Source organism: Saccostrea cucullata, unplaced genomic scaffold (genome assembly GCF_032062105.1).
Source record: "Saccostrea cucullata isolate Sc308-1 unplaced genomic scaffold, CSIRO_AGI_Scuc_v1 ctg4297, whole genome shotgun sequence".
NCBI classification, from domain to species: Eukaryota; Metazoa; Mollusca; class Bivalvia; order Ostreida; family Ostreidae; genus Saccostrea; species Saccostrea cuccullata.
This window is the reverse complement of record NW_026931645.1, coordinates 6,941-33,744: the sequence shown is the minus strand read 5'-3', so window position 1 is coordinate 33,744 and position 26,804 is coordinate 6,941. Positions and strand designations below refer to the sequence as shown.

At 34.5% G+C, this 26,804-nt stretch overlaps 1 protein-coding gene across 1 annotated transcript in view; it reads left to right on the top strand.

Moving 5' to 3' along the window:
• The window catches only part of LOC134233200 (uncharacterized), a 30,230-nt gene extending 4,139 nt beyond the window's left edge, over window positions 1–26,091 (top strand). Inside the window, exons 2-7 of the mRNA XM_062715183.1 lie at window positions 3,469–3,663; window positions 4,273–4,366; window positions 5,967–6,126; window positions 6,392–6,437; window positions 8,054–8,132; window positions 24,823–26,091. Of these exons, the coding sequence (XP_062571167.1) occupies window positions 3,469–3,663; window positions 4,273–4,366; window positions 5,967–6,126; window positions 6,392–6,437; window positions 8,054–8,132; window positions 24,823–25,761 (1,513 nt within the window). The 3' untranslated portion in view covers window positions 25,762–26,091. The remainder of the gene's footprint in view (window positions 1–3,468; window positions 3,664–4,272; window positions 4,367–5,966; window positions 6,127–6,391; window positions 6,438–8,053; window positions 8,133–24,822) is intronic.
• Window positions 26,092–26,804: the final 713 nt, after the last annotated feature.

The window sequence follows — 26,804 nt, the reverse complement described above, 5'->3', positions numbered from 1 at the left end:
TTCTAAATTCTTCAAATTATGAACACCCCCCCCCCCCCCCGGGTTGGGCAGGGCCCCTGGGGAATCAAAGTTTTACATTTAAATATCAAGCAAAAAAATTTAAAAATCTACTTCTCAAGAACCACTGAGCCAGGAAAGCTAAAAGTTATGTGGAAGCATTCTGAGGTAGTGTAGACTCTAAAATTGTTCGAATCATGACCCCGGGTTAGGGCGGGGTCACAATAGGGAATCAACGTTTTTTTTTTGCATTGAAATAATAGAAAAAAAAGTTTATACTTATGAGAAACCATTTTTGGGTAATTAAGATTCTAAGTTGTTCAAATCATAACCCCCGGGGATAGGACGGGGCCAAGGAATCCAAGTGTTATATTGAAATATATAGGAAAAATCTTTTCAAGAACCAATGAGCCAGAAAAGCTGAAACTTATGTGGAAGCATTCTGGGTTAGTATGGATTCTAAATTGTTCAAATCATGACCCCGGGGTTAGGGCGGGGCTACAATAGGGGATCAAAGTTTTACATTGAAATGTATAGGAAAAATCTTTTTCTCAAGAACTAATATTTACATTTGCTGATGTCTTTCCTTATATAACATGATAATGGAATTGTAATTCAATTTTCATAATTGACATGCAGGTGGTCATATGATTCGATTTTCTTGCATGTGGAAAGCAAACTGCACGAGCTATTTGGAAAGTTCAGATTGTGACTTCACATGACGTCGTACATACGTTACGTTGCATTACCATAGCAAAGTCTAAATAGTCTAAATAGTGCCTTTTTTTCCTTGTCACACGAATAAAAAATGATAATATCAATATAAGAAATAAGCTATGGATTTTAGAGTTTCATAGGGATATGAGATGAAGTCGGTCACGTAATCAAATTATACAGAAACTGAAACTTCTGTGGAAGCATTCTGGGGTAGTGTTAATTCTGAATTGTTCAAATCATGAACCCGGGCATAGGGCGGAGCCACAATAGGTAATACAAAGGGGAGGATCTGGTGGAGAACAGCATGGCCAGTTACTCAGGTGAGCGTTGTGGCCCATGGGCCTCTTGTTTATCTGTGCATCTGTCCGTAACTGAACATGTGTATTTTTATTCTAATCTGATGTCAACTTCCCATTTATCTATGCATCTGCCCGTATTGAACTTGTTAATGCTACGATGATTGTGTATATTCACACCAGAGTAGGGGTATCACTATTGTGACTTGACTCAAAGACTGCTTGTTTTATATTGCTTGTAATCACTGTTAAGTTATTATACCGGGGTATAATCCTTGTAATTATTGATAAGTTGTAATATCATCCTTATTGTCACTTATTTAGTCATATGGCAAATGGAAAGGCCCAGGCCCTTGTTTTTAAGACGTAAAAAACTTGTCTGATATATATAATCTTTGTAATCACTTTTAAGTTATTATTTAAAGTAATCCTTGTAATCGTTGATAAGTTTTTTAAAAATCTTTGAAATCACTTAAAGATATTCTATATAGTAATCCCTGTAATCACTGTTAAGTCATTATATAATCTTTGTAATCACTATTGAGTTATTATGTAATCCTTGTAATCACTGTTAAGTTATTATATAATCCTTGTTATCACTAGTAAGTTATTATATAATCCTTGTTATCACTTGTTACTTAATATATAATTTTTGTTATCACTGGTAAGTTCTTATTGAATAGTAATCACTGGTAAGTTGATTATTTTATCTTTATTTTTTTTATTTTGTACCTTTTTTGCTTATATTTCTATCTTGTGCTCTTTATTTTCTTTACATATTGTATTTTTTCAATTTTGTGTTACATGTAAAAGTAGCATGTTGAAGGCCCGAGTGTTATCTGCTGCGCCTCGGTTGGCAATGGTTTTCTTGGGGTGAAAATGTCCGATGTTACACTCCACTTTATGCAATATTTATAAGATGTAATCATTCCCATGTATTCATAATTTCTTTGGTATTTTGTATAATTTGAAAAAGCAGGAAGTCATCTGTTTGTAAGTAGCAGTATCTCGCATAAAAATGCAAACAATTGTTCGCTGTACAATTAAGGATAATAAGTATTTATTTTCAGGATTTAGACTTTTGCTTTTATTATACAAATCTAATTAGAGAATTAATTTGATCTACACAGCCATTTTTACATTTACAGCATCCAAAACTCATAGGCAGTCTTCCCTGAGAAGTGAAAGTTGCACCAGCTCCATCACCAGCACCAGCTCCTTCAACGGCACTGGTAACAGTCCCTTTCATTTTTTAAATCCAGAAAGCTGTGCCCTTTCTAGAAATCAGGAGTCTGAATTAGACATGTTTTGTCCATCATCTTATGATTTTTTTCATTCCAGATAAGGATCTCAACGAAAATACAAAACAAAAAACAAGATGTGTTTGTGAAACACTGTGCCCCCGGCGGCAACAAAGTTCGAAAAAGCTATTCTTAGCATAAAGGTTACAGTCAAGGTCACAAGGTCATTGACCTTGGTGTCATTTGAAAGCACTTAATTAGTGAAGTAGGCATACCAAATATAAAGTCTCTATCTCCTATGGTTCAAAAGTTATACCGAAAGTTCTAAAAATCTATTTTTAGCACATAGGTCACAGTCAAGGTCAAAAGGTCATTGTCCTTGGTGTCAGTTGAAAGTGCTTATCTAGTGGAGTATGCATTTTAAATATGAAGTCTCTATCTCGATCTGTTCAAAAGTTATGGCAAAGGTTAAAGTTGATAACAAATAGAATAAAAGTAGGTCAAACTCCAAGGTCAAGGTCAAGAGGTCAAATTTGGTGGTACCCAAAGAAAGGTCATGTCACAAGTAACACACCTATGAATTATGAAAGCCATAGCCCCAACCACTCAATAGTTATGGGCTAGGTTAAAGTTGTGGGACAAACAAACAAACAAACAAACAAACAAACAAACAGACAGACAGACAGACAGACAGACAGGACAAAAACAATATACCCCCGATCTCTCATCCGGGGGCATAATAAGTGACGCTGCAATAGAGCAGAACGAAAACAACGTCTCCCACTACAGACACCTTGGAGAGTACATTTCTCAGAAATACAAGCGAGGTGAAATCTGTGATATTGCTTTTAAATTAGGGGGTAAAATATTCCCTGGACACAAAATAGTTTTGGCTGCACAGAGCTCATTGTTTGCCGAAATTTTCGAGAAAGACAAGTTTTCCAAAGAACCAGAGGCCCCTAAAATAATTAAATTGAGGGGAGTTTCTGAAGATGCCCTGCTGTCATTTCTAGATTCCCTATATACAGGGAAAATTGACATAAACTCTGTTTGTTTCAGTGAACTGCTTAAGTTATCACTTGTTTTTAAAGTGGAACATCTAAGGACATTATGTCTCGGTGAAATCGAACATCTGAAAAATAAAGACTTGCTGCGAATTTTACAATCTATGGCAAAAGCAAAATTAATGATGTTAGAATGTGTAAATTGATTCTCAGGAAAATTGCCAACAATTTCCAGGAAATCATGGAAGTTAGGGAGTTTTTTAACCTTGACCTGGACACCCTCTGTGTAATATTGTCTGCTGACAACATCAAGGTCAAATCGGAGTTTCAGATCTTTCTGGTCGCAGCATCATGGATCAACCACCATGACTATGAGGAAAGAGTGCGTCACATCGAGAAGGACATGGGGTGTGTAAGGTTTACCCTTATGTCTAGGAAGGAGGTCTTTCTTTGTTTCCGAAAATTCCCCCCGCTCAGACAGAACCAGAACGTCGTCGGAATGATCAAAATGGCCAATTGGTAAAATAATTTTGATTTATTTTCAACATATAAATATCAAAAACAATAACTGTAGATCACTAAATTTTCGCAACACCTTATTTTCGCGAGATAGCCATTGACTCTTTATAAGCCAGACATTATTTTCACGAATTGTTAATTTTCCTCTATATAATCGTATGGAAAACTTTTAAACGTGAGAATGAAATTTTCGCGAGCTCATTATTTCGCTTAATTACGCGAAAATAAAGTTCTGACGAATAAAACGTGATTTTCAGTATATTAACATTCGTTTCATAACCATTGTGAGTTACAAGAAGTTTATTCCACTTTCTCTTGTAAGAGAAGACCTCATTTAACCCCATTCTTTTCTTTAATGAATGTCTCCTATTCTATTTTAGTTTGAATGTATATAACTCTGGTTTAAAACACAAAAAATATTAACACTGTTTCAGCACCGTGTTGTACTGTGAAGTACATGAATTTTATTCAAACAACTGTTATGTTTTATTTAACAAGGGCTCAGACAGCAGTCGGGCTAAATCAAGACGACCCACTAGAGGTCCATGTGAACAGGAGGGATGGCCAACAAATTGTCAGTGAGTACTTAGAAGTAGGTCATCAGATTTTTTTTAAATATCTTCAAATTTCTTTGGATTTATTGTTTATTTTTTTAACTTTACCATATATTTTAATGGTTTAAAAGATTTGTACATGGAATGCGGCTAATTCAGCATTATTATTTTTTTTAAATAATATATATCCATCATGTTTAACATGTGTTTTATGTTTGCATGAATATATATTAATTAACCATTCAGAAACATATCGGGGACTGTAGAAAAAAATTGTTCTAATTTATTCATTTATTTATATACGAGGGGTGATCAAAAAGTTCGCAAACTAATTGAATCACTTCCATACAAGAAACAATATTTGGTTTTAATGTTGATTATATTTCAAATTAATCCTCCCCGATTTTAATGGAAATCAACAACCGTTCTGCGCATGCGCGAATCACGTGATATTGGCGGTCACGTGACCCCTTCCGTAGCGTTCTGTCACAAAACTTAAAAGATTTTTCCTAGTTTTATATTTCTTTTCATGTGAGTTAATTTTTATGACAAAAACAGTTCATTTGTCAGAAATGGTCATATCTCGGCAACAGAATGGGTGGATAATAACATCCTTTCCAAAAATAAGCATGGCGACCATTAAAACACAAATCTTCTGTCTCAGGAGAGACATTTATTCAAGGTGGATAGAGAATGGGTGCATCCTTTTTATCATATCTAATATGTTTAAAATCTAAAGTAAACGATATCTTAGATATTTAATACTTATATCATTGTTCAAATATTCAACTTTTTTTCAAAGTGCTAATTGGAGGTCTTTGATAGAAAATTGCTTAATTAAAAATACATATCTTTTCAAACTTGCTTTCACTGGGCAAGATGACAAGTATCATTTTTAACCATCAGCCTTCCTTCACTAAAACGATTAATCCAATCATTAATTGAATTTATAGGAACTCATTTATCTCAATAAACTGTGTAAAAATTATTATATGATACTGTAGAGGGATTTCTAAGATATACAATATATTGTACAGTCATTTGTTGAACGAGTTCGACTGGGACAACCATTTTTCGTCACAAGTAACCTAAATAGTGACGTCATTTTCACATTGTGACGTCACAAACAAGGAGAGAAACTTTATACAGCATATGCTATTTATAGACCTTGTGTATGGCTATGTGTGTACCGAATTTCATTCTAATCGGAAATGTGGTTTTGTAGATATAGAGATAGTTCGGGAACTTTTTGATCACCCCTCGTATTATATAGTTTTTTAGCAATTATACTTGTAGAAAAACTTGATAAAAAGTCAATATTTTTTTTAATAAATAAATTTTCATGACTTATTCTAGGCATATGCGGTAAATGTATAATATTTGGCGTGAAATTATTTTTCAGAAAATTTGCTAAATAAAATACACTGCCAAATGTAGTACGTTTACTATGATTTTTGAGATTAAGTATCAAGTAAAATTTAGAGGTATTTATATATACTTCTCTTTTATTTGTAAACAATTCCGCTATTTCTGTCAGTATGTTAATATCTCTATGTTAAGTTTTTGCACATCAATAACAGTCACAGGAATCTTTTTTTCTTTCATTCCCATTTTTTCCCATTCATTCTATTATGACAGGCCAAATCCAGCCATAATTTTGAAAATGAAGTGGAAGTGGAAGTTCGGGGAATGTCCCAGGAGATGGTGGAGGATTTCAATTGTCATGCGTACACAAGACCCATACAGAACGTGCTGCCGGAAGAACGCCCAAAAATTGTTCAGTATCGAACTTCTAAATGTGAGCTTTTTCTATATATCAGTGTATATTAATTTATTTGCAAAGCTTGACATTTGATATTCATTTGTAAATAACATGAATCATAATTAATGCCCAATATGCCCAAGGAATATAAGAAATAATAATACCCCATCCCTGAATTTTTTTGGACTTTTCTAGAAATACAGGGCATTTACTTTCATATAAACTTGCTATCAAGCATCCTTTGGAAAAAAATATTTAAGAAATGTAGACATTAATCTGGAAACAACTCTCTTGTTTGTAGGTGTAGCAAAAGAACAGAGGAATGAAACGAGGAGTGGGATCAAAAGGTATGTACACGTAGACATGCTAACTACTATGAGGGCTATGATTTTTGTCATTTGTGTTTTGTCAATTGACACTTATATATAAAAAAGGGGGGAGTAAATGGGCACATATATCTGGAGCTCCATCAGCTTGGTTTAATGACCTGTAACAGGAGAAAAATACACAAAGGATCAGACTGAGATTCGAACCCGGACCTCTTGTCAGGTGCTCTACTAACTGTACTATCCGGCTGAGTGCGTGGCTCTTTGGTTGGAGCCCCTGCTCAAGAGTCGCGAAGTAAGTTGATCCTTACGTTGATTTCAATGAACGGTGTTGCCATGGTTATTAAGAATAGAAATTTCAGTAAATTATCTTGAAAATGCTACTCCAAATACAGATTAAGTCTGATTTTAGTATAATGTAGCATGCAAATAGTCTACACTGTGATAATAATTGTTTTCATTGTTTTGTATTATTATTTTGATAAATGATGTTGCCATGGTAACTCAGAAATTGAGAATTCTGTAAAAACTTATGAAAAGCTACTCCTACAGTTTTAGTCTTATTGCAGTGTTGCCACAAAATGAGACTTAGTCAAGGATCATTATTTCATTTGTTTGCTGTTGTATAGTTTCAAGTCCCGACTGCTTATTTTCTCTTCCTTTGTTTAAAGTACAAACCAATAGAGCTACAGTCTTGACAGAGAATTCTGGTTTAAATTATTTTTCAGGTATCCTTGTTTAGTATTTTATATGAAGAATAAAGATAGGTTTGTTTCTTAACGCTATGGTAAATTGTGAAAAAAGATAAGTTTTTGATTTGAATTAATTGAAAGTATAGTTATTGTTGTTATCTGTCTGTTGGTCTGTTTTCCACAAAACATTAATTTTGACCATAAATTTTGATTTAGTGGAGCTATGACTTTCATATTTTACATGTGTATTCCTTGTGACAAGACCTTTCACTTGGTTCTCTTGGCACCAAATTTTACTTGATCTTGGAGTTTTACCCAATTTTACACCAAAAATCCATCTTGACCTTGGAGATTTCCATACTTATGAAAAAAAAACTTTAAAAATTAATTGCCATAATTTTTGAACGGTAAATACTAGGACTTTTATGCTTCACATATGTATTACATGTGACAAGATCTTTCATTGGATACCAACAACCTTGACCTTAAAGATTTCCATACTTCTGATAAATCTTAAATCCTGGCCATAACTTTTGAACGGTTAGGGGTAGGGCTTTCATACTTCACATTTTTAATCCTTGTTACAAGACTTTTCATTTGATATTGACCTTGACCCTTTGACATTGACCTTGATGTTAGAACTACTTTCAAAAATATTAACCTTGACCATAACTTTCGAACGGTAAGGGCCATGGCTTTCATATTTTAAATATGTAATCCTTGTGACAAGACCTTTTTTTCAAAAACCAACAGCTTTATCCCTTTGACCTTGACCCTGGAGTTTGATGTACCTTACAAAAACTTATCCTCGGCCATAACTTTTCAACAGGTATTGCTAAGGCTTTCATTTTTCACAAAAAAAATCTTCCTTTAAAATTTATCAATTTTTTTTTAATTTTATTTATTATTACCCGGTAATTGTATAAATAAAGTCCTTATAAACAGAAAACTGCAAGAATGTGATTTAAAAATCCTATTTTACAAGGCAGCATTTTACTTGAAGGCTGCCAAATACATGTACAGGGTACACCATAGCTCTTTTTAAAAATTTAATGTAATCATTGAATTTATATATTGTTCATTTTTATCAATAAATTTGCTTTTCCCCGAGATATTTGGATGAGGTATGTATTTGTTCTTTTCCACTTTCACATAGAACTACATGTATGCATAGATTGAATATTTATTACTTTTCTACACAGGCTTTTCAGTTATAATCACATGATTTCGTATGTTTGTTTCATCTGTAATGATTATTGTCATAGAAATGTCACATTAATGAAGGATTTTTGTGACAATTTATTTTAACACATTTATTAGCTGCATAATGTCGCCCTCTTTTTGTTTTTAGGTGGGGGTATAAAAAAAAAAGACCATGGAAGGCTAAATAATAGCATCTTTTGTATGATTAATTTTATACTACTAGTATATCTTCTTCAAAGATTCATAATTTGACATACTGTAGATTCCTATTTCATGCTAGTACGTGTACTTTAAGTCAGATAATATTATTATGTCACATACAAAATGACCTTCACCTTGCACCTTTGGAGAGAACGATCGTAGGCGTGCTGCTTAATTATGTTCCCCAAACGAAGTTGGGGAACATATTGTTTTTACTCTGTTTCTTATTATTATTATGTTCCCCAAACGAAGTTGGGGAACATATTGTTTTTACTCTGTTTCTTATTATTATGTTCCCCAAACGAAGTTGGGGAACATATTGTTTTTACTCTGTTTCTTATTATTATTAAGGTCTTCCGACTTCCTTCGGAAGACCTTATTGTTTTCCGTCGGTTTCCTATTATTATTATTATTATTCTTTTTTTCATTTCTATGGCGATATCTCAGCTGTGACTGTACGGATTTAAAAGATTTTTACAGGAAAGATGCAGCAGGTTAATATCTCCAGACGTGTTTTTCATTTTTTCAAATTTTTTTTCCGTTCGCGATTTTTGGGGAAATTTGTATTTTTTAAATGGATTTTTGTACCCCAGTTTTCTTGAAAACGGTTAAAGATATGTAATTGAAACTCATGGAAATGAAAAAGCATCAGATGTAGATGTGCCGAACGTCCTTCATTTTTTGTCGTTCCTACTTCCGGTCGCAAACGGAAGTGAATTCAAAAAGTCCAATTTTTCAACTTTTTTGTTTTTCAATATTTTTCTTTCGGATTTACAGGGTTTATAGAGCGTCTTCAAAGGTATCTATATATGTTTTCATTTTTTTCATGCGTGCGTTTATTGCAAAGATATGACCGAACCAAACTTTGTCTTGCTGTCGCGGGATCGAATCCCGCTCGGGGCGTTCCCCAAATTTTTTCTTTGTTTTTGTCTTTTTTAGTTGTAAATTACTTTTCACTCTTCTATAACATGTGTGGAAGATTTTGTCGATTTTTCAAAGCTATATTTGGAGATATTTTGTTAATTACCTGGAACAATCACGATCTGTGTTGAGAAACTACTGTAAATGAACGTTAACGTAAAAATACATTATGAAAACTTTTTCATGGGATGACGCAGACTAGATTGCAAAAGAGAAGTCAGTCGGAAGACCTACTTGTTGCACCAGCAACAAGAACGCATCTAGTTATGTTCCCCAAACGAAGTTGGGGAACATATTGTTTTTACTCTGTTTCTTATTATTATTATTATTATTATTCCTGGGAAAATTTTGTCCTTGAGTGATCTTGTAAACTACACATCCGACTAAGGTAAAATGTTTTTAGGGTCAGTAGACATGTTATGTAGATTTGCCGAACAAAGGTCATTTTGCGCGCACGTGCTTGCAAGAGCGCGCACGTGCAACACGTGAAATGACCGATTTAATTGATATTGGCGTAACTTTTTAAATTTTTGATGAAATGCTTTGAAACTCATAATGTAAGGATATATTAGTAATATAGACAAGATGACATGGTCAAAATAGCAAGATCTCACGCGCATGCACGTGCGCTTTGCTCTGATTGGCTGAAACTAAAGTCTCAATATCTTTCTTGTTTTTTGACGAAATCCTTTGAAATTTTGAACATAGCCATGCATTAGGATATCCTACAACGTGATATATAGAAATTATCATGAAAACACGTGCATGCACGTGCGCTGCAATCTGATTGGCTGAAACTTTAATAGCTATAACTCCCTTGGTTTTCAACCAAACAGGATGGGATTTGGAACATAGATATATAAAATGGACTTCTTTAAGAAGGTATGGTCACCATGTACATGCATACACGTGCGTGTACGTGAGCTGCAATCTGATTGGCTGAAACTTTAAACAGCTATAACTCCCTTGGTTTTCAACCAAACAGGATGGGATTTGGAACATAGATAGATGTATTGGAGGACTACTACAAGAAGGTATTGTCCCCATGCACATGCCTACACGTGCGTGTACGTGCGCTGCAATCTGATTGGCTGAAACTTTAAACAGCTATAACTCCCTTGGTTTTCAACCAAACGGGATGGGATTTAGAACATAGATAGATGTAATGGACTTCTACAAGAAGGTATGATCACCATGCTCATGTATGCACGTGCATGCACGTGAAATGAGCAAAATCAAAAATACACTTGAATGAGCGAATTTTTTAAATACTTTTGGATTAAATACTTTAATATTTAGTATATTAAAATATTTAGATTGTGTAGACAAGATGATATGGCCATTACGTACATGCATTCACATGCGCAAACATGCATTGCTAAAATTTGAATGAGCATGGTACATTTCTGGGTAAACGTTGTTAAAGTCTCAAATGCATAGAGTTTGTGTTATTTAATGAAGCTTACAGGGAATATGGCATGAAAAGGGAGTTGGGGAGCGTTTGGGGAACATCTGTAACGGTCCCCGTTACAATTAGCACTAGTTATTCTTATTATTATTTTTCTTCTTCCTGGGAAAATTTTGTCCACGAGTGATCTTGTAAACTACACATCCGACTTAGGTGAAACCTTTTTAGGGTTAGTAGGCATGTTATGTAGAGTTGCCAAACAAAGGTCATTTTGCGCGCACGTGCTTGCAAGAGCGCGCACGTGCAATAGCTGAAATTACCAATATAATGGATATTGCCATAACTTTTCTATTTTTTGATGAAATTTTTTGAAACTCATAATGTAAGGATACATTAGTAGTATAGACAAGATAGCATGGTCAAAATAGCAAGATCTCACGCGCATGCACGTGCGCTTCGCTCTGATTGGCTGAAACTAAAGTCTCAATAACTTTCTTGTTTCTTGTCATAATCCTTTGAAATTTTGAACATAGTCCTACATTATGAAGATCTACCGCATGATATATAAGAATTTTCGTGAAAGCATGCGCATGTGCGCGTGCTGCAAGCTGATTGGCTGAAACTTTAAATGGCAATATCTCCTTTGTTTTTTGACGAAATTCTTTGAAATTTAAAATATTGTCATGCATTAGGATATCCTACAAAATGATATAGAAAATAAAATCATGAAATCACGCGCATGCACATGTGCTGCAATCTGATTGGCTGAAACTTTAAATGGCTATAACTCCCTTGTTTTTCAACCAAACAAGATGGGATTTAGAACATAGATAGATGTAAGGGACACCTACAAGAAGGTATGATCATCATGCACGTGCACGCACGTGCGTGCATTTGAAACTAGTATACTTAAAAATACTCTTGAATGAGTGATTTTTATTACTTTTGGACTGAATGCTTTAATATATAGTATAATAAAATATATAAATAGTGTAGACAAGATGATATGGTCATAACGCACATGCATTCACATGCGCTTGGGTACAATGCTAAAAGTTGAATATAATTGGTATCCTTCTGGGAAAACGTTGTTAAAGTCAAAAATGCACAGAGTTTGTCTTATTTAATGAAACTTACAGGGAATATGGCACCGAAAGGGAGTCGGGGAGCGTTTGGGGAACATCTGTAACGGTTCCCGTTACAATTAGCACTAGTTATTATGTTCCCCAAACGAAGTTGGGGAACATATTGTTTTTACTCTGTTTCTTATTATTATTATTATTATTTTTCTTCTTCTTCCTGGGTACTTTTTTGTCCGGGAATGATCTCGTAAACTATACATCCGACTAAGGTGAAATGTTTTTAGGGTCAGTAGACATGTTATGTAGATTTGCGGAACGAAGGTCATTTTGCGCGCACGTGCTTGCAAGAGCGTGCACGTGCAACATGTGAAATGACCGATTTCATTGATATAGGCGTAACTTTTAAATTTTTTGATGAAATGCTTTGAAACTTATAATATAAGGATATATTAGAAGCATAGACAATATGACATGGTCAAAATAGCAAGATCTCACGCGCATGCACGTGCGCTTCGTTCTGATTGGCTGAAACTAAAGTCTCAATATCTTTCTTGTTTTTTGACGAAATCCTTTGCAATTTTGAAAATAGCCATGCATTAGTATATCCTACAACATGACATATAGCAATTATCATGAAAACACGTGCATGCACGTGCGCTGCAATCTGATTGGCTTAAACTTTAAATAGCTATAACTCCCTTGATTTTCAACCAAACAGGATGGGATTTGGAACATAGATAGATATACTGGACTACTACAAGAAAATATGGTCACCATGCACATGCACACACGTGCATGTTCGTGCGCTGCAATCTGATTGGCTGAAACTTTAACAGCTATAACTCCCTTCGTTTTCAACCAAACGGGGTGAGATTTAGAACATAGATAGATGTAACGGACATCTACAAGTAGATATGGTTACCATGATCATGTATGCACGTGCGTGCATGTGAAATGAGCAAAATAAAAAAAAACACTTGAATGAGCGTACCTTTTTAATACTTTTGGATTAAATACATTAATATTTAGTATATTTAAATATATAGATTGTGTAGACAAGATGATATGGTCATTACGCACATGCATTCACATGCACACGCGTGCAATGCTAAAATTTGAATGAACTTTGTACACTTCTGGGTAAACGTTGTTAAAGTCTCAAATGCATCGAGTTTGTCTTATTTAATGAAGCTTACAGGGAATATGGCACCAAAAGGGAGTTGGGGAGCGTTTGGGGAACATCTGTAACGGTCCCCGTTACAATTAGCACTAGTTATTATTATTATTATTATTCTTTTTTCTTCTTATTTCTTCTCCGGTACTTTTTTGTCCGGAAGTGTTCTCAGAATCTGTTCACCAAACTAAGTTAAAACCTTTTTAGGGTTAGTAGGCATGTTGTGTAGATGTGCCGAACGAAGGTCATTTTGCACGCATTCGCATGCACGTGCGGGCGCGTGCAATGAGTAAAATGACTGATATATTTAATATGGTTGTAACTTTTATATTTTTTGATAAAATGTTTTGAAACTCAGTATATAAAGACATATAAGTTGTGTAGATAAGATGACATGGTCAAATTTGCAGGAACTCACGCGCATGCACGTGCGCTTTGCTCTGATTGGCTGAAACAGAAATCTCAATACCTTTTTTGTTTTATGATGAAATGCTTTGAAATTTATAACATAGACATGCATTAGGATGTACTACAATATGATATATAAAAATTTTCATGAAATCACGCGCATGCGCGTGCGTTGCAATCTGATTGGCTGAAACTTTAAATGAGTATAACTCCCTCGGTTTTCAACCAAACAGCATGGGATTTACAACATAGATAGACATAAAGGACTCCTACAGGATGTTATGGTCACCATTCACATGCATGCACGTGTGTGCACGTGCGCTTTGATCTGATTGGCTGAAACAAAAATCTCAATATCCTTTCTGTTTTTTTACAAAATGCTTTGAAATTTAAAACATAATCATACTTTAAGATGTGCTACAATATGATATATAATAATTGTCATGAAAATACGCGCATGCACGTGCGCTGCAATCTGATTGGCTTAAACTTTAAATGGCTATAATTCCCTTGTTTTTCAACCAAACAGGATGGGTTAAAGAACATAGACAGACATAATAAACTCCTACAAGAAGTTATGGTCATCATGCACGTGCGTGCACGTGCAAATGAGTAAAATAGTGTAGACAAGATGACATCGTTATTACGCTCATGCAATCACATGCGCACGCCTGCATTGCTTAAATTTGAAATACTTGGTATACTTTTGGAAAAACGTTGTTTACGTCTTAAATGCATAGATTTTGCCTTTTTTAATGAAACTTACAGGGAATATGGCACGAGAAGGGAGTTGGGGAGCGTTTGGGGAACATCTGTAACGGTTCCCGTTACAATTAGCACTAGTTATTATTATTATTATTTTTCTTCTTCCTGGGAAAATTTTGTCCACGAGTGATCTTGTAAACTACACATCCGACTAAGGTAAAATGTTTTTAGGGTCAGTAGACATGTTATGTAGATTTGCCGAACGAAGGTCATTTTGCGCGCACGTGCTTGCAAGAGCGCGCACGTGCAACACATGAAATGACCAATATAATGGATATTGCTGTAACTTTTCTTTTTTTGATGAATTTTTTTGAAACTCATAATGTAAGGATATATTAGTAGTATAGACAAGATGGCATGGTCAAAATAGCAAGATCTCACGCGCATGCACGTGCGCTTTGCTCTGATTGGCTGAAACTAAAGTCTCAATATCTTTCTTGTTTCTTGTCATAATCTTTTGAAATTTTGAACATAGTCCTACATTATGAAGATCTACAGCATGATATATATAAATTTTCATGAAAGCATGCGCATGCGCGCGTGCTGCAATCTGATTGGCTGAAAATTTAAATGGCTATATCTCCTTTGTTTTTTGACGAAATGCTTTGAAATTTAAAACATAGTCATGCATTAGGATATCCTAAAATATGATATAGAAAAAAATTCATGAAATCACGCGCATGCACGTGTGCTGCAATCTGATTGGCTAAAACTTTAAATGGCTATATCTCCTTTGTTTTTTTACGAAATGTTTGGAATTTTAAAATATAGTCATTCATTTAGATATCCTTCAATACGATAAAGATAAAAATTTATGAAATCACGCGCATGCATGTGTGCTGCAATCTGATTGGCTGAAACTTCAAATGGCTATAACTCCCTTGTTTTCCAATAACAGGATTGGATTTAGAACAAAGATAAATATAAAGAACTCCTACAAGAAGGTGTAGTCATTATGCACGTGCGTGCACGTGAAATGAGTAAAATTAAAAATACCCTCGAATGAGTGTATTTTTTAATAATTTTGGATTAAATGCTTTGATATTAAGTATATCAAAATTTTAGATAGTGTAGACAAGATAATATGGTCGTTACGAACATGAACACGCAATGCCTATTTTTAAATATATTTTCTATTTTTCTGGGAAGACCTTGATTAAGTCCAAATTCCATAAAGTATTTCTTATTTAATAGAGATTACAGGGAATATGGCACCAAAAGGGAGTTGGGGAGCGTTTGGGGAACATCTGTAACGGTCCCCGTTACAATTAGCACTAGTTAAATCATTGCATTGATATGAAGTATATTTTAAACTAAAATCACATTTTGTAGTACCATGAATGCACATTTTTTCTCTCTGTGAATTTCAGCTTTATATCACATAATTTATATATTAAAACTTAAAATTTGATCAAATAATTGTATTTCAGGATGGGTCCGGTGCTAATAACAAAATAATGAATACTGTATACAGGGAAATTTTCGCCCCCGTTTTATTTTCGCCCCTTTCGCCATACCCTCATTGGGACGAATTTTAAACGGGACGAATTCAAAGAATACAGCATAATTTCTTAAATAAAACTATGAGTGGGCGAATTTAAAACGGGGCAAAATTGTTTGCATGTGTGAAAGGGCGAAAATTACACGGGGCGAAAATAACCCTGTACACAGTACCCCCTTATATTAAGAAATCTACAGTTGTTCATGGGTGTTTTCTTTTTAATTTGATAAATAATATTAACATCTTCGTGTTATCCTGTTCTTAAATTAAATTATAATTGGCAAATGTATAGGGTCATAGCCTTACTGATCAGCAAGACATGCTTAAATATTTAAGAGGTGTGGGTTGAGTGATGTTGTTCAGACTTGTGTGCATGAATTTAATTTGAGTGCCTTTTTTACAAATTGCGTGCATTAATTGCTCTTATAACTTTTAAAAAATAACTACCTGTTTAAATTTGATGTGTTTTAATTATAGCTTACAGATGAATTATAACAACATTTAATTTAGTCGATCTGTACAATATTTCAGAATCAAGTGATATAAGATATGCTAAAAGATAAATATTCGGTGGTGTTAATTGTACATAGGGTCAGGTATCCATCTCCATCAAATGAATGGATGACATTATTTGCCTTATCTATATGAGGTCTTTTCATCCCTTTACATGTTCTTGTCCTTTTTTGTTTGCAGGTCACCCAGGAAAAAAGGAAGAAAAATTCCCGAGAATTCCCCCATCTGGCAACTCTAGTCTATGAGATTTTAAAGGCCATTCCATTCTCCATGTACTGCACACTATGTTTTCTTTTCAAGTTTTTTTCTCAATGTTGGAATTTTTTTTTGTTTGAATGTGTTTTTTTCTCTTTGGTGTTCTCTTTGGTGTTTTAATTTTGTTTTCTTCGTTGTTTATTTTTTTTTATCCAAATTCAATGTTTTCTGTAAAGAGTTAAATACGTTTAATGTAGATAAGTATAAATGAATGTGTGGCATTATTAAAATTTTTGCACGCAATACGTGTTCTTGTGTTTTTTTTTAAATTAATTATTATTGGTAAATCTGTGTCTTTCAATGTAGGACACCGAGGAGGTCCGTGTACGAAAACACTCTGAGCCCCCCCCCCCTTTTTTGTCATTCATTTGGATTTTAAATCTAGAAATACGTCTATACGATATAAATGATCAGTCCAGGGTTCATTATTAAAGCTACATGGAATTCGATGAAATTAAATGTATGTACCTCGAATAAGTTTATTGAATTGAGGAAGCTCTTAAAAACACTAACAAAAAGTTTTTTTTGACTTGAATCATATCGATGTTTGCATAATTAAAACTATTTATGTAAACATGCAGGATAATTATGTTAACATGCAACATTCTATTTACGTCAACATGCGACTTAATTTATCTTAACATGCAACATCATTATGTAAACATGCGAAATGTGTCAACGTGCAAGATACATGTAAATCTAATAATTTTAGCACGCAAATTGAATATATCAGCATACAAGATGCTGACAGGCAACTTAGTATGTTGACAAATCACATATTGACATAACTAAGTTGAATTTTACCGTAATTATCTTGTATGTTGACATAAATAAGTTACATGTTTTAAAACATGATAACATAATCATCTTGAATATCGCATGCCAACATAAATATGTTGGGTTACTTTCGACAGCACCACCTTGAATTCAGTCAAAGATGAGTAAACTTCTCAAGTCCCTTGAAGAAGGATAGGGAGATAACGAACAGTATTCAATATCAAAGTCCATAAAACAATACAAAACAGTAGCAGGGCAAATACGGACCACTGAAACATCAGAGGTGGAATCAGGTGCCATGGAGGAGCGAGCATCCCTGCTGACCGGTCACACCGTTGTGTGCTCCTTTTCATGATCGGGAAATAACGGGAAAATCCGTCGTCAATTCAATGTTTAAATTATGCACTAACAATTAGTATGAAAAACATCAGTCAGCATTTGACTCAATGATAAATTTGATTTGTAGACAAGTTCATTATATAGAACTTACAAAATGATGACTTTAAACGAGAATGCTGATAATCTTGATTGTCAATAATTAGAAGTTGTTCATACGTAGAGCATGCTCTTGCGTATCGAATCAATTGAGATATATATACTCCGTATGCAGGTGATGAAGGTATATTGCTGCATAAGTAAGGGAAGTTGACGATAGAAAAGTTAGAGCCATCACGTTTATCATATAGCTTGGTTGTTAGATTACAATTAACTTCTTTTTCAAGTTAAAAATATCCAAGTATGAAACAGATGTGACAGACTCTGTGGTATCTTTTATCTCAAGCTCACCAGGATATATCGTATCGACATAGAAATGGAAATAACCATTGTTAATTGAAAATATGTCGTCGATATATCTAAATGTCGAGTGGAAGGCCACAGCAAGTGTTTTCTTCTTTTCACGCATAAGATTTTGCACAAATTCTGCTTCATGTAAATGTAAAAATAGGTCTGCTAATAACGTAGCGCAATTGGTACCCATTGGAATTTCAATAGATTTGAATACCTTGTCTCTAAAAATCCACATAGATATATATTGTCAATTAGAAACTCAAGCTTTCCCTTCAACATATGGTCTACCACGCTGATTTCTTTCCAGTTTTGTTTGAACCAATTATACTGAAAATTGAGGATTACGAGAGGTGAAACTTCACAAAAAAGAAGCATTACCAGTGAATTAATGACATGTCCATAAAATCATGCATGCATATTTTCATAAATAAGTCGATAACGCTCTTTGTTATACCCTTATAAACAGCGTTCTATATATATATTTATTACAAATAAAAAGTCCAACAATAGAAATGTTTATAACATCGGTCTAACACTTTCACTGTTGACTGGCCTGCATGGTTAATATTTTTAATATTTTAATAATTTTTTTTACGTAAGTTTTTAAGAAATGTGACCCCTGAACAGTGCGGGGACCTAAGCAAACATCCCGATGAAAAAAATGTCCGTGGATGCCGTAAGTGATTACCTAAAGAAAGTCGAACAAGAGTTACTATACGTTTGGATTATGAAACAAGAATGAAGGGAAAAGAAACATTTATTTCATTAAGAGTTATCTTTCTTAGACTATCGATTGGATCTATACCTAGGATCTTTGCCCGGTAATAATTTGTTTAAAAAAATAAAAAATAATAATAAATGAACTGTATGTAAAATGCCTTTAAAACCCAATTGTGTGTAATGAACGATATTGTAAATAACATTGACATGTTTTGGATTTTTTTTTCTCTTTTAAACTTCCGGAAACAAAGTGTTCCGAGCGGGAATTTTCAGATTTTACAGGACCTTTCCTTAGTTACTAGTTGCTAGTTTCAAGCAATCTCTCCCCAGAGGGCGTTTTTAAGCAATCTCTCCCCAGAGGGCGTTTTTACGCTCAGCAGAGCGCGCCCTCTGGTGAGAGATTGCTTTTCAAGATGGCTAGCGGCAACGTGTTTGAGCGAGGCCTTCTCAGCTTCTTATGCTGGGAAGATGCAGGCCTGGGAAAGGCGAAGAAAAATGAATGTAAGTTTTTCTTACAGAATTCAACATACATAGATACATGGGGTTTTATGATTCTAGTAGGAAAATATTTATGGCTGCGGTTTGGGACTGGATGGATGGAGGGCCCGGGGGGGGGGGGGGGGGTTAAAGGATACTACTAAGTTTGTGGTTATTAACACCAATTGATAATCTGCTCACGTAGTTACATGAAGTTTTGGGGGCATATAGTTTTTGTCGTGTCCGTCCGTCTGTATGTCTGTCTCTCCGCAAAAACTTTAAACTTGCCCATAACTTTTGATTAAGTGGAGCTATGGCTTTAATATTTTACATGTGTATTTCATGTGACAAGACCTTTCTTTGGGTACCACCAAATTCTACCTTTTGCCCTTGACCTTTGAATTTGACGCACTTTTACACAAAAATTCCATATCTTTTACTTTGGCCATTACTTTTGAACAGTAGATACCAGGATATTAATACTTCACATATGTATTCTTTGTAAAAAGACCTTTCATAGGATACCAACGACCTTGACTTTTTGACCTTGAACTTGTAGATTTCCGTACTTGTGAAAAAATTCTGAGCTTGGCAACTTTTGAACGATTAGGGCTAGGGCTTCTATACTTAATATATGTATACAAATGATCTTGAGCTTTTGACCTTGGAGATTTTTGAACTTATGAAAAATCTTTAATCTTGGCCATAAATTTGAACGGGCTAGTGATCTCACACTTCACTTATGTAATCCTTGTGAGTAGACCCTTCATTGGATACCAAGACCTTTAAACCTTTGACCTTGGAGTTTGACCTACTTTTGAAAAGTAAACCTTAACCATAACTTTTAAAGGGTTAGGGTTAGTTCCTCCATACTTTACATATTCAATCCTTGTGACAAGACCTTTCATTTGAAAGCAGGACCTTTGACCTTGATTTTGGAGTTTGATCTACTTTTTAAAGTTTTTAACCTTGGACATAACTTTTGAACAGTTAGGGCTAAGGCTTCCATACTTTATATATGTATTTTTTATGGCAAGACCTTTTATTGGATACCAATGACTTTGACTTGAAGAAAATATTTCCGTTCTTATGAAAAAACTTTAACCGTAGCCTACTTTCATATTTCACAATTGTATTTTCATGAGAATACCCAACTTTTGGTACCATTGAATATATTAAATTTGCATTAAAGAAAAGTTTAATCTTAGCTGTGTTGCTATGACAAACACATCTTGTTGATGTTTATTTAACAATTCAAGTAAAGAGTAGACCTCCTATTGTTATTTCGCTATAAATTTTATGATTTATTCATGATAAATAAATATTATATGATATTCATTATTAGAGACTGTATGCAATGATCATAATGATTCACATTGTTTTTGTATAAATGAAACGTTAGGGACGGATAATACAAACAAATTTTTGTCCAAAAAATTGAAAATAACGACTTGAGTCATGCTTAAATGCTTAAATGAATAAAATGAACAGGTTTCACTGCATAGTTTTTAAATTTTTGGTCGAATTTTCACGAAAATGGATTTTGAAATGAAATATAATTGTATAGATTAATAAGGATGGTTTCAGAGAGGCAGACTTTTGAACATCATAGAAGGTCTACAATTTCTTTATATTCTACAATTATATTATTTGCTTCATTTTTAATGAAATTAGGTCAACATTATATACCAATCCAGGCATCCATTTATTTTGTTTGTATTATCTATCCTTAAAGCCTTTCTCGTCGATCGTCAATAAAACACGTCCATTAATAGTGAACAGATTGTTGTCTGGGAATATTTTTATTTGTGAACATTGATTATCAATCCTGAAGATTGATAATAAAAAAAAATTTGAGGATTTTCGGTCGCCTAAAACAAGTGAAATGAATGGATGGATCCCATGGATGGAGGCACTTAACCGAGCCAGCTGATTTGCAATCAATCAATTTGATTAAAACATTCAATCTCATATTTCGGTAACTAAAGGCATATTCATGATGTCAACACGGAGACACTGGCGACAGCTGCCGATCGAGAAATTTTACGGCTGTTCGTGGCTTGATTGCAATGTTTTGATATTTTCCAACAAATTTACACTTTCATTGTGAGAAGAATTTAATGACAAAATATAGTTTTAGCCTATATCATGAAGATTAAACTTAAGTTCTACCGGAAAAAATGAGGAAAAACGTAAGAGACTGTGCAGCTGACAAAGAAAAACATGAATATGGCACGCCAAATTCACAAAAATGAGCTAAACATAGTTTCACAGTTGATAAACTAGGTTTATCGACAGTAAACTATTATAGTTTACAAACCGTTAACTATAGTTAACAATTTGTTAACTATAGTGTTTTATCTGTAAAACTATATTTACGGTTGTAAACTATAGTTTACGAATGGTAATCTAAGTTTATCTGTCTGTAAGAAAGCGTTAACAATAGATTTTGTTGATAAAGATAGATTCAAGTATGTAAACTATAATTAACAATCATAAACTATAGGTAAAAGTTGTTAATTATAGTTTCACAAATCGTGAAACTATATTTTTCAGATCGTATACTATAGTTAAGAGTTTGTAAACCATAGTATATAAGTCGTGAAACTGTATTTATCAAATAATCTATGTTTTTCAATCGCAAATGATTGTTTTCGGTGTTAAGTATAGTTTATGGTTGTGAAACATAGATTATCGCGTTAACTGTGGTTTACAGATTAAAATATAGATTAACGTTGTTAACTATAATTTACAGTCCGTAAACTATAGTTTACAAACGATAAACCTAGTTTATTGATTGTGAAACTATGTTTAGCTCATTTTTGTGAATTTGGCATGCCATACATAAAATATGTAAACAAAGGCTAGTTTCTATTGGTATATTCTCTATGAACACAGGTTAAATCGATCGCCAATAGTTGTAAGAATTTTTGCTTACGTTGTAAATAAAACAATTATTTTACTTGGTTATTTTGTTCATTTTTACATAATTAGGAGCTAACCATGATTATAGAAGTGATCACAACACATATATCAATCGAACATGCGTTAACTAGCTGTTTATGTCAACTGCCAATTTGATTGGCTGTTGCATGTATCAAATTCGCTGTTCTATCAGTATTCGAATGAAGCAAGGTGCAGCTTTCTCCTCACTGAAGAAATGGGCGTATCAAGCGTTCTAAACAAACACAAAAATGTTACTAATTCAAGGAGCATATTTTTGTAGTTTATGCTTCAAAAATATGAATATATACAAATGTACATATAGATATAATAATTAAGAAATCCCATATATTTTGATTGGCTTATTTTTCATATGTACTTAAAATTTCCGAAGAGTAAAGTCATATGAAATAGAGCATGAATCGCAACACCTGCCAACCAAGAGCTGCCTTCCCCTTTCTTGGAACCTCAACTCACAGTAAAATTGTCCGAGCTCCACCCACTTCCCTTGTATATTTAAGCCAAAAAGGGTGGGTTTCTTTCAATTTGACAGTAAGTAAACTTGTCGAAGTGAGTCTTACTCGAAAAGACGAGGACTTCGTTCTTTTCTGGGACACTGTATAAAGTACCAAGAACAGAAGATTCCATTAAGCGCCAAGAAAAGGAAGCAGACGACAGAACAATCATTGTAAGAAACAAGGTAGGTGTTCAATTTTTACATTCTAAAAAGATTATTATTTGAAGCTTATACTGAAAAGAAAAGCATCAAAGTGTTCTATTCAAGAAGTTGGGGGAAATGAATTTAAAAGTATTCACAAGGACGGTCACAGTGTTAATTCTATTTGATAAACATACAGTCTGGCATGTTCAAGTGGAAAAGCGACAATGGTGAAATATGTATTCTGAAATATATCTTTGCGAATATTTAACATTTTGATTATTTTTGCCTTTGTTTTACTCCTCCATAAATAAATGTTTTCTTCATTCTTGAATTATTTAGTACTGAAAAGTCGCCCGCGTGGCACAGTGGTTAGAGCGTCTGCTCTAGAGTCGCGAATTAAGGAGTCAATCCTTACGTCGCGGGTTCGAATCCCACTGTGGGACGTGGAGGCCGGTCCTTCGGATGAGACCGTATAAACCGAGGTCCCGTATCGCAGTAGGTGCTGGCACGAAAAAGACCCCTCACTGCTCAATGGCCCTCAGTGCCGAGTATAGGACAAAATTTGCAGCTCTCCACCGGCAAGTGGTGGCGTCTCCATATGAGTGAAAAATTCTCGAGAGGGACGTTAAACAATATACAATTAATTAATTAATTATTTACTAAAAAAACAACTTCAGCAAAAGGATATGCTGTAGGATTGTTGCCTTCGTTACAAATAGCATTTTTATTCAAAAGAACGCAATTAAAATGCATAAATTTTACAAAATTAAAAACATAAGGTCTGGGAAAGCCAAAGACACGAAATAACTTGCGAATATTTGCAAAGGACGTCGCATTAATTGAACATTCCTCGGTAAATGTATTTTTAGTGAGTGCTAAAGCGCTTAAAATTGTGCATGAAAAAATAGTTTCTTAAATTTAGATAGGAAAATTTATGGAAAGCACCGAAGTAAAAACATTAAGAAGATTTAATATCCCATTTATCCAAACGGCTGGGGAATATTTTCTCGAATCATTTTACTTTAATGATGGTAGCGTGCACGACTGCTCGTGAGTTTGATTGGACACTTACAATTTCCCCCAAAACAGAATTCAACTAGGAGAAAAATTTCTCAGTAACACTCAAATTTATCCTCTATAAAGTTTTGTTCTTATCACTTAATATATTATCATACCTCATACATGTATAAATAATCACATGTAAAAAAAGAATCTGATTGGCCGCGGCAGTCACGTGACCGTCGTGTTCGACCTGTAACAAAACGTCGTGTTTCACGCATTCGGATCACCTCGGCTGACTACGTATACTTCTAGATGTAATCAGCCGAGGTGTGTCGAATATTTTCACGCGTGTTCCACGATTGTGAAGTCACAACGCGGCGAATATAATAATTACTACTGAGTTTGTTCATTAATTATGTCGATATAAAATTGTAAAATATAAATATTTAGAAAAGAGTTTCCATGAGTGGAGAATGAAAGTTACTACTATGTAAATCAGACTGAATTGTCACGAAGGATTTTTATGAAGCGCTATATTTTAGTGGTTTTACTTACGCCTGTTACACATTGTTCTCATCAAATGTTTACTCTATAAAATTGCCTTATTTATTGTATTTTCTTCAAATTTCCTGCATTGTGCTTGATTTGGTATAATAAAAAAATTATTGCATGAATGTTCGGGAGATTAAAGATCTTTTCGCCCATGAAAAAACATATTCCCCTCAGGCGTTGCCCTCGGGCGAAGAAATCTTCATGTCTCCCTAACAATCATGCAATAGTTGTATAATATGTCCTGAGTCGATTTCATTTTCGTCGTCGTTGATTTATTTTTACCACTTTACCACTGGCGAACATGTTTGTTACATTTTACGTGTAGCTTTATGTAGCACTGATTTTCTATTCCTGTTTTGTAGATGAACTTGCTGTTTTGGACGCTCATTGCTGTGGTGGTAACTTCAGTAATATTTGCACAGACAGGAAATGACATCGTTGATAATGGTATCTCCGCTGGCACCGAGTTGGCAAAAGCAATCGGCGATAAGGACTTTGCATCCACCATGGGGAAGCTGGCCACCAAAGTTGGTCCCTATCTTGGTATGGTTGGTCCTGCGATTGGAATCATCGCCGCCATAGCTGGTTTTCAACAGGAGTCCGCAGAACTGAAATTCATGCGTGAAATGTTATCAAGAATTGAAAATCGAGTCGACAAAGTCGATCAAAAATTAGATGAAATCGCTCGCAGAATGGACTGGAACCGTGCCCAAGTCCAATTTTTCACCTTTGAAAAGAAAATAAAGGCTATGAAACTGGAATTGGAAAAGTTCTACAACGTCAGCAGTAAGGATTTTACGACCTTTCGGGATACTTTCACTACCATTTATGAATGTGTTTACGAGAACAGTGCCCAAATGTTATACAGTCACATTGTATCCAGTGGTTCCACATTTTCCAGCAATGTACTAACGGAAGCAGTGAGGGCTAACCAAAACGACCGGCGCGATATGCAAGCATTCATGTTGGGGCTGACCAAACTTATTCTTATGGGAAGTCAGATGGAAATGGCGTACTATAAAATCAAATTTCCCAACTCTCTCAAAGGCCACGAACAAAAATGGACCAATCAAATCAAAGAAATGGGAAAGGCCATGAAAAAAGTTGATAGTGATCTTAAGAAAAACTACAAGGATGTAGCCACCAACGACGCCAAAACGATTCTGACAAATAACAGAGGTGCTTCCAAATCAGATGTAGCCAAAAAAGTGTATGATAAACTTACAACGAAATTCTACTGGCGCAATTGGTTTGTAGCAGTCTATAATGACATCTCGGGCGATAAAAACCACTGGGTATGAGTATGTAATGGTGCTCATGTCTTTCGCCACAACGGCTTCAACTTAATCTTTGCAAGCAATCCCAAAAACACCAAACCTTTGAACACCTCCACGGCACGTAGTATTCTGAAAAATGCATTTAAAAAATTTCCGTTTCCATTCCTTGGGGCTAAGGACATTTACAATAACATTAAGTTTACTCGGAGCTGTGGCAAATATACTAGTGCTGGAGTCGTGAGAACAAACGCTAACTTCTCCCCGAAATACGCCAGCAATAGATACGTGCAAGAAAGACTAGGTCTACACTACGCCTTTATGTTCCATTAACTTTTATGGTATACTGAATGGGGTAAAAAACGCATATTAAACTTTTGAATTGAATAAAAACTATTAATTTCGAATTTGTTTTCCAGTATTAATTGTTATCATACATTTTAATTCATCTTTAATCAATCAACAAGTTACCAAAATATTGTGTGACTTTGACTGATAATTTCTGAGTTATTGAAAATAAAAACCTCATAATCTCCCTTGCGCATCATTAACAGACTTGCTTTTCCTGTGCATTGAGTTCTTTATCTTTTTTATAGGATTATAATTCAACCCATCCGATGGTAGTTTTAATTTCAAATGTATTATTCCAAAGTCAACAAATCCCCCAGGACAACGAATCTCATGAATTTTCGATTAAGGATAGAATGTTCAGAATCCACCTGGTTTGGTAGTCGTGAATGTTTGTAAGAAAGTATCGACACTAGCTAGATTTTCTCAACGTGAACATGCTAAAACATTACGCTAACGACGCGTACATACGCGTGTGCGAGTAAAATCGACGTAAAGTTGCCAAACCCGCAGACCAAATTAGAGAGTTTCTGTCAATTTTAGGGTGGAAAAATTTAGTATGATTGTCTATAAATATTGGTTTCAGTGATAAGGCCTTGACAATAATTTAACCGAGGTGGCATGATGGAGAGACCTATCTTGATGTAATGTTGTTACGCACCAACGTCACCGTCATGGTTTATTGGAAACCTCTCTGACAATCAAAAAACATACTCTTTGGT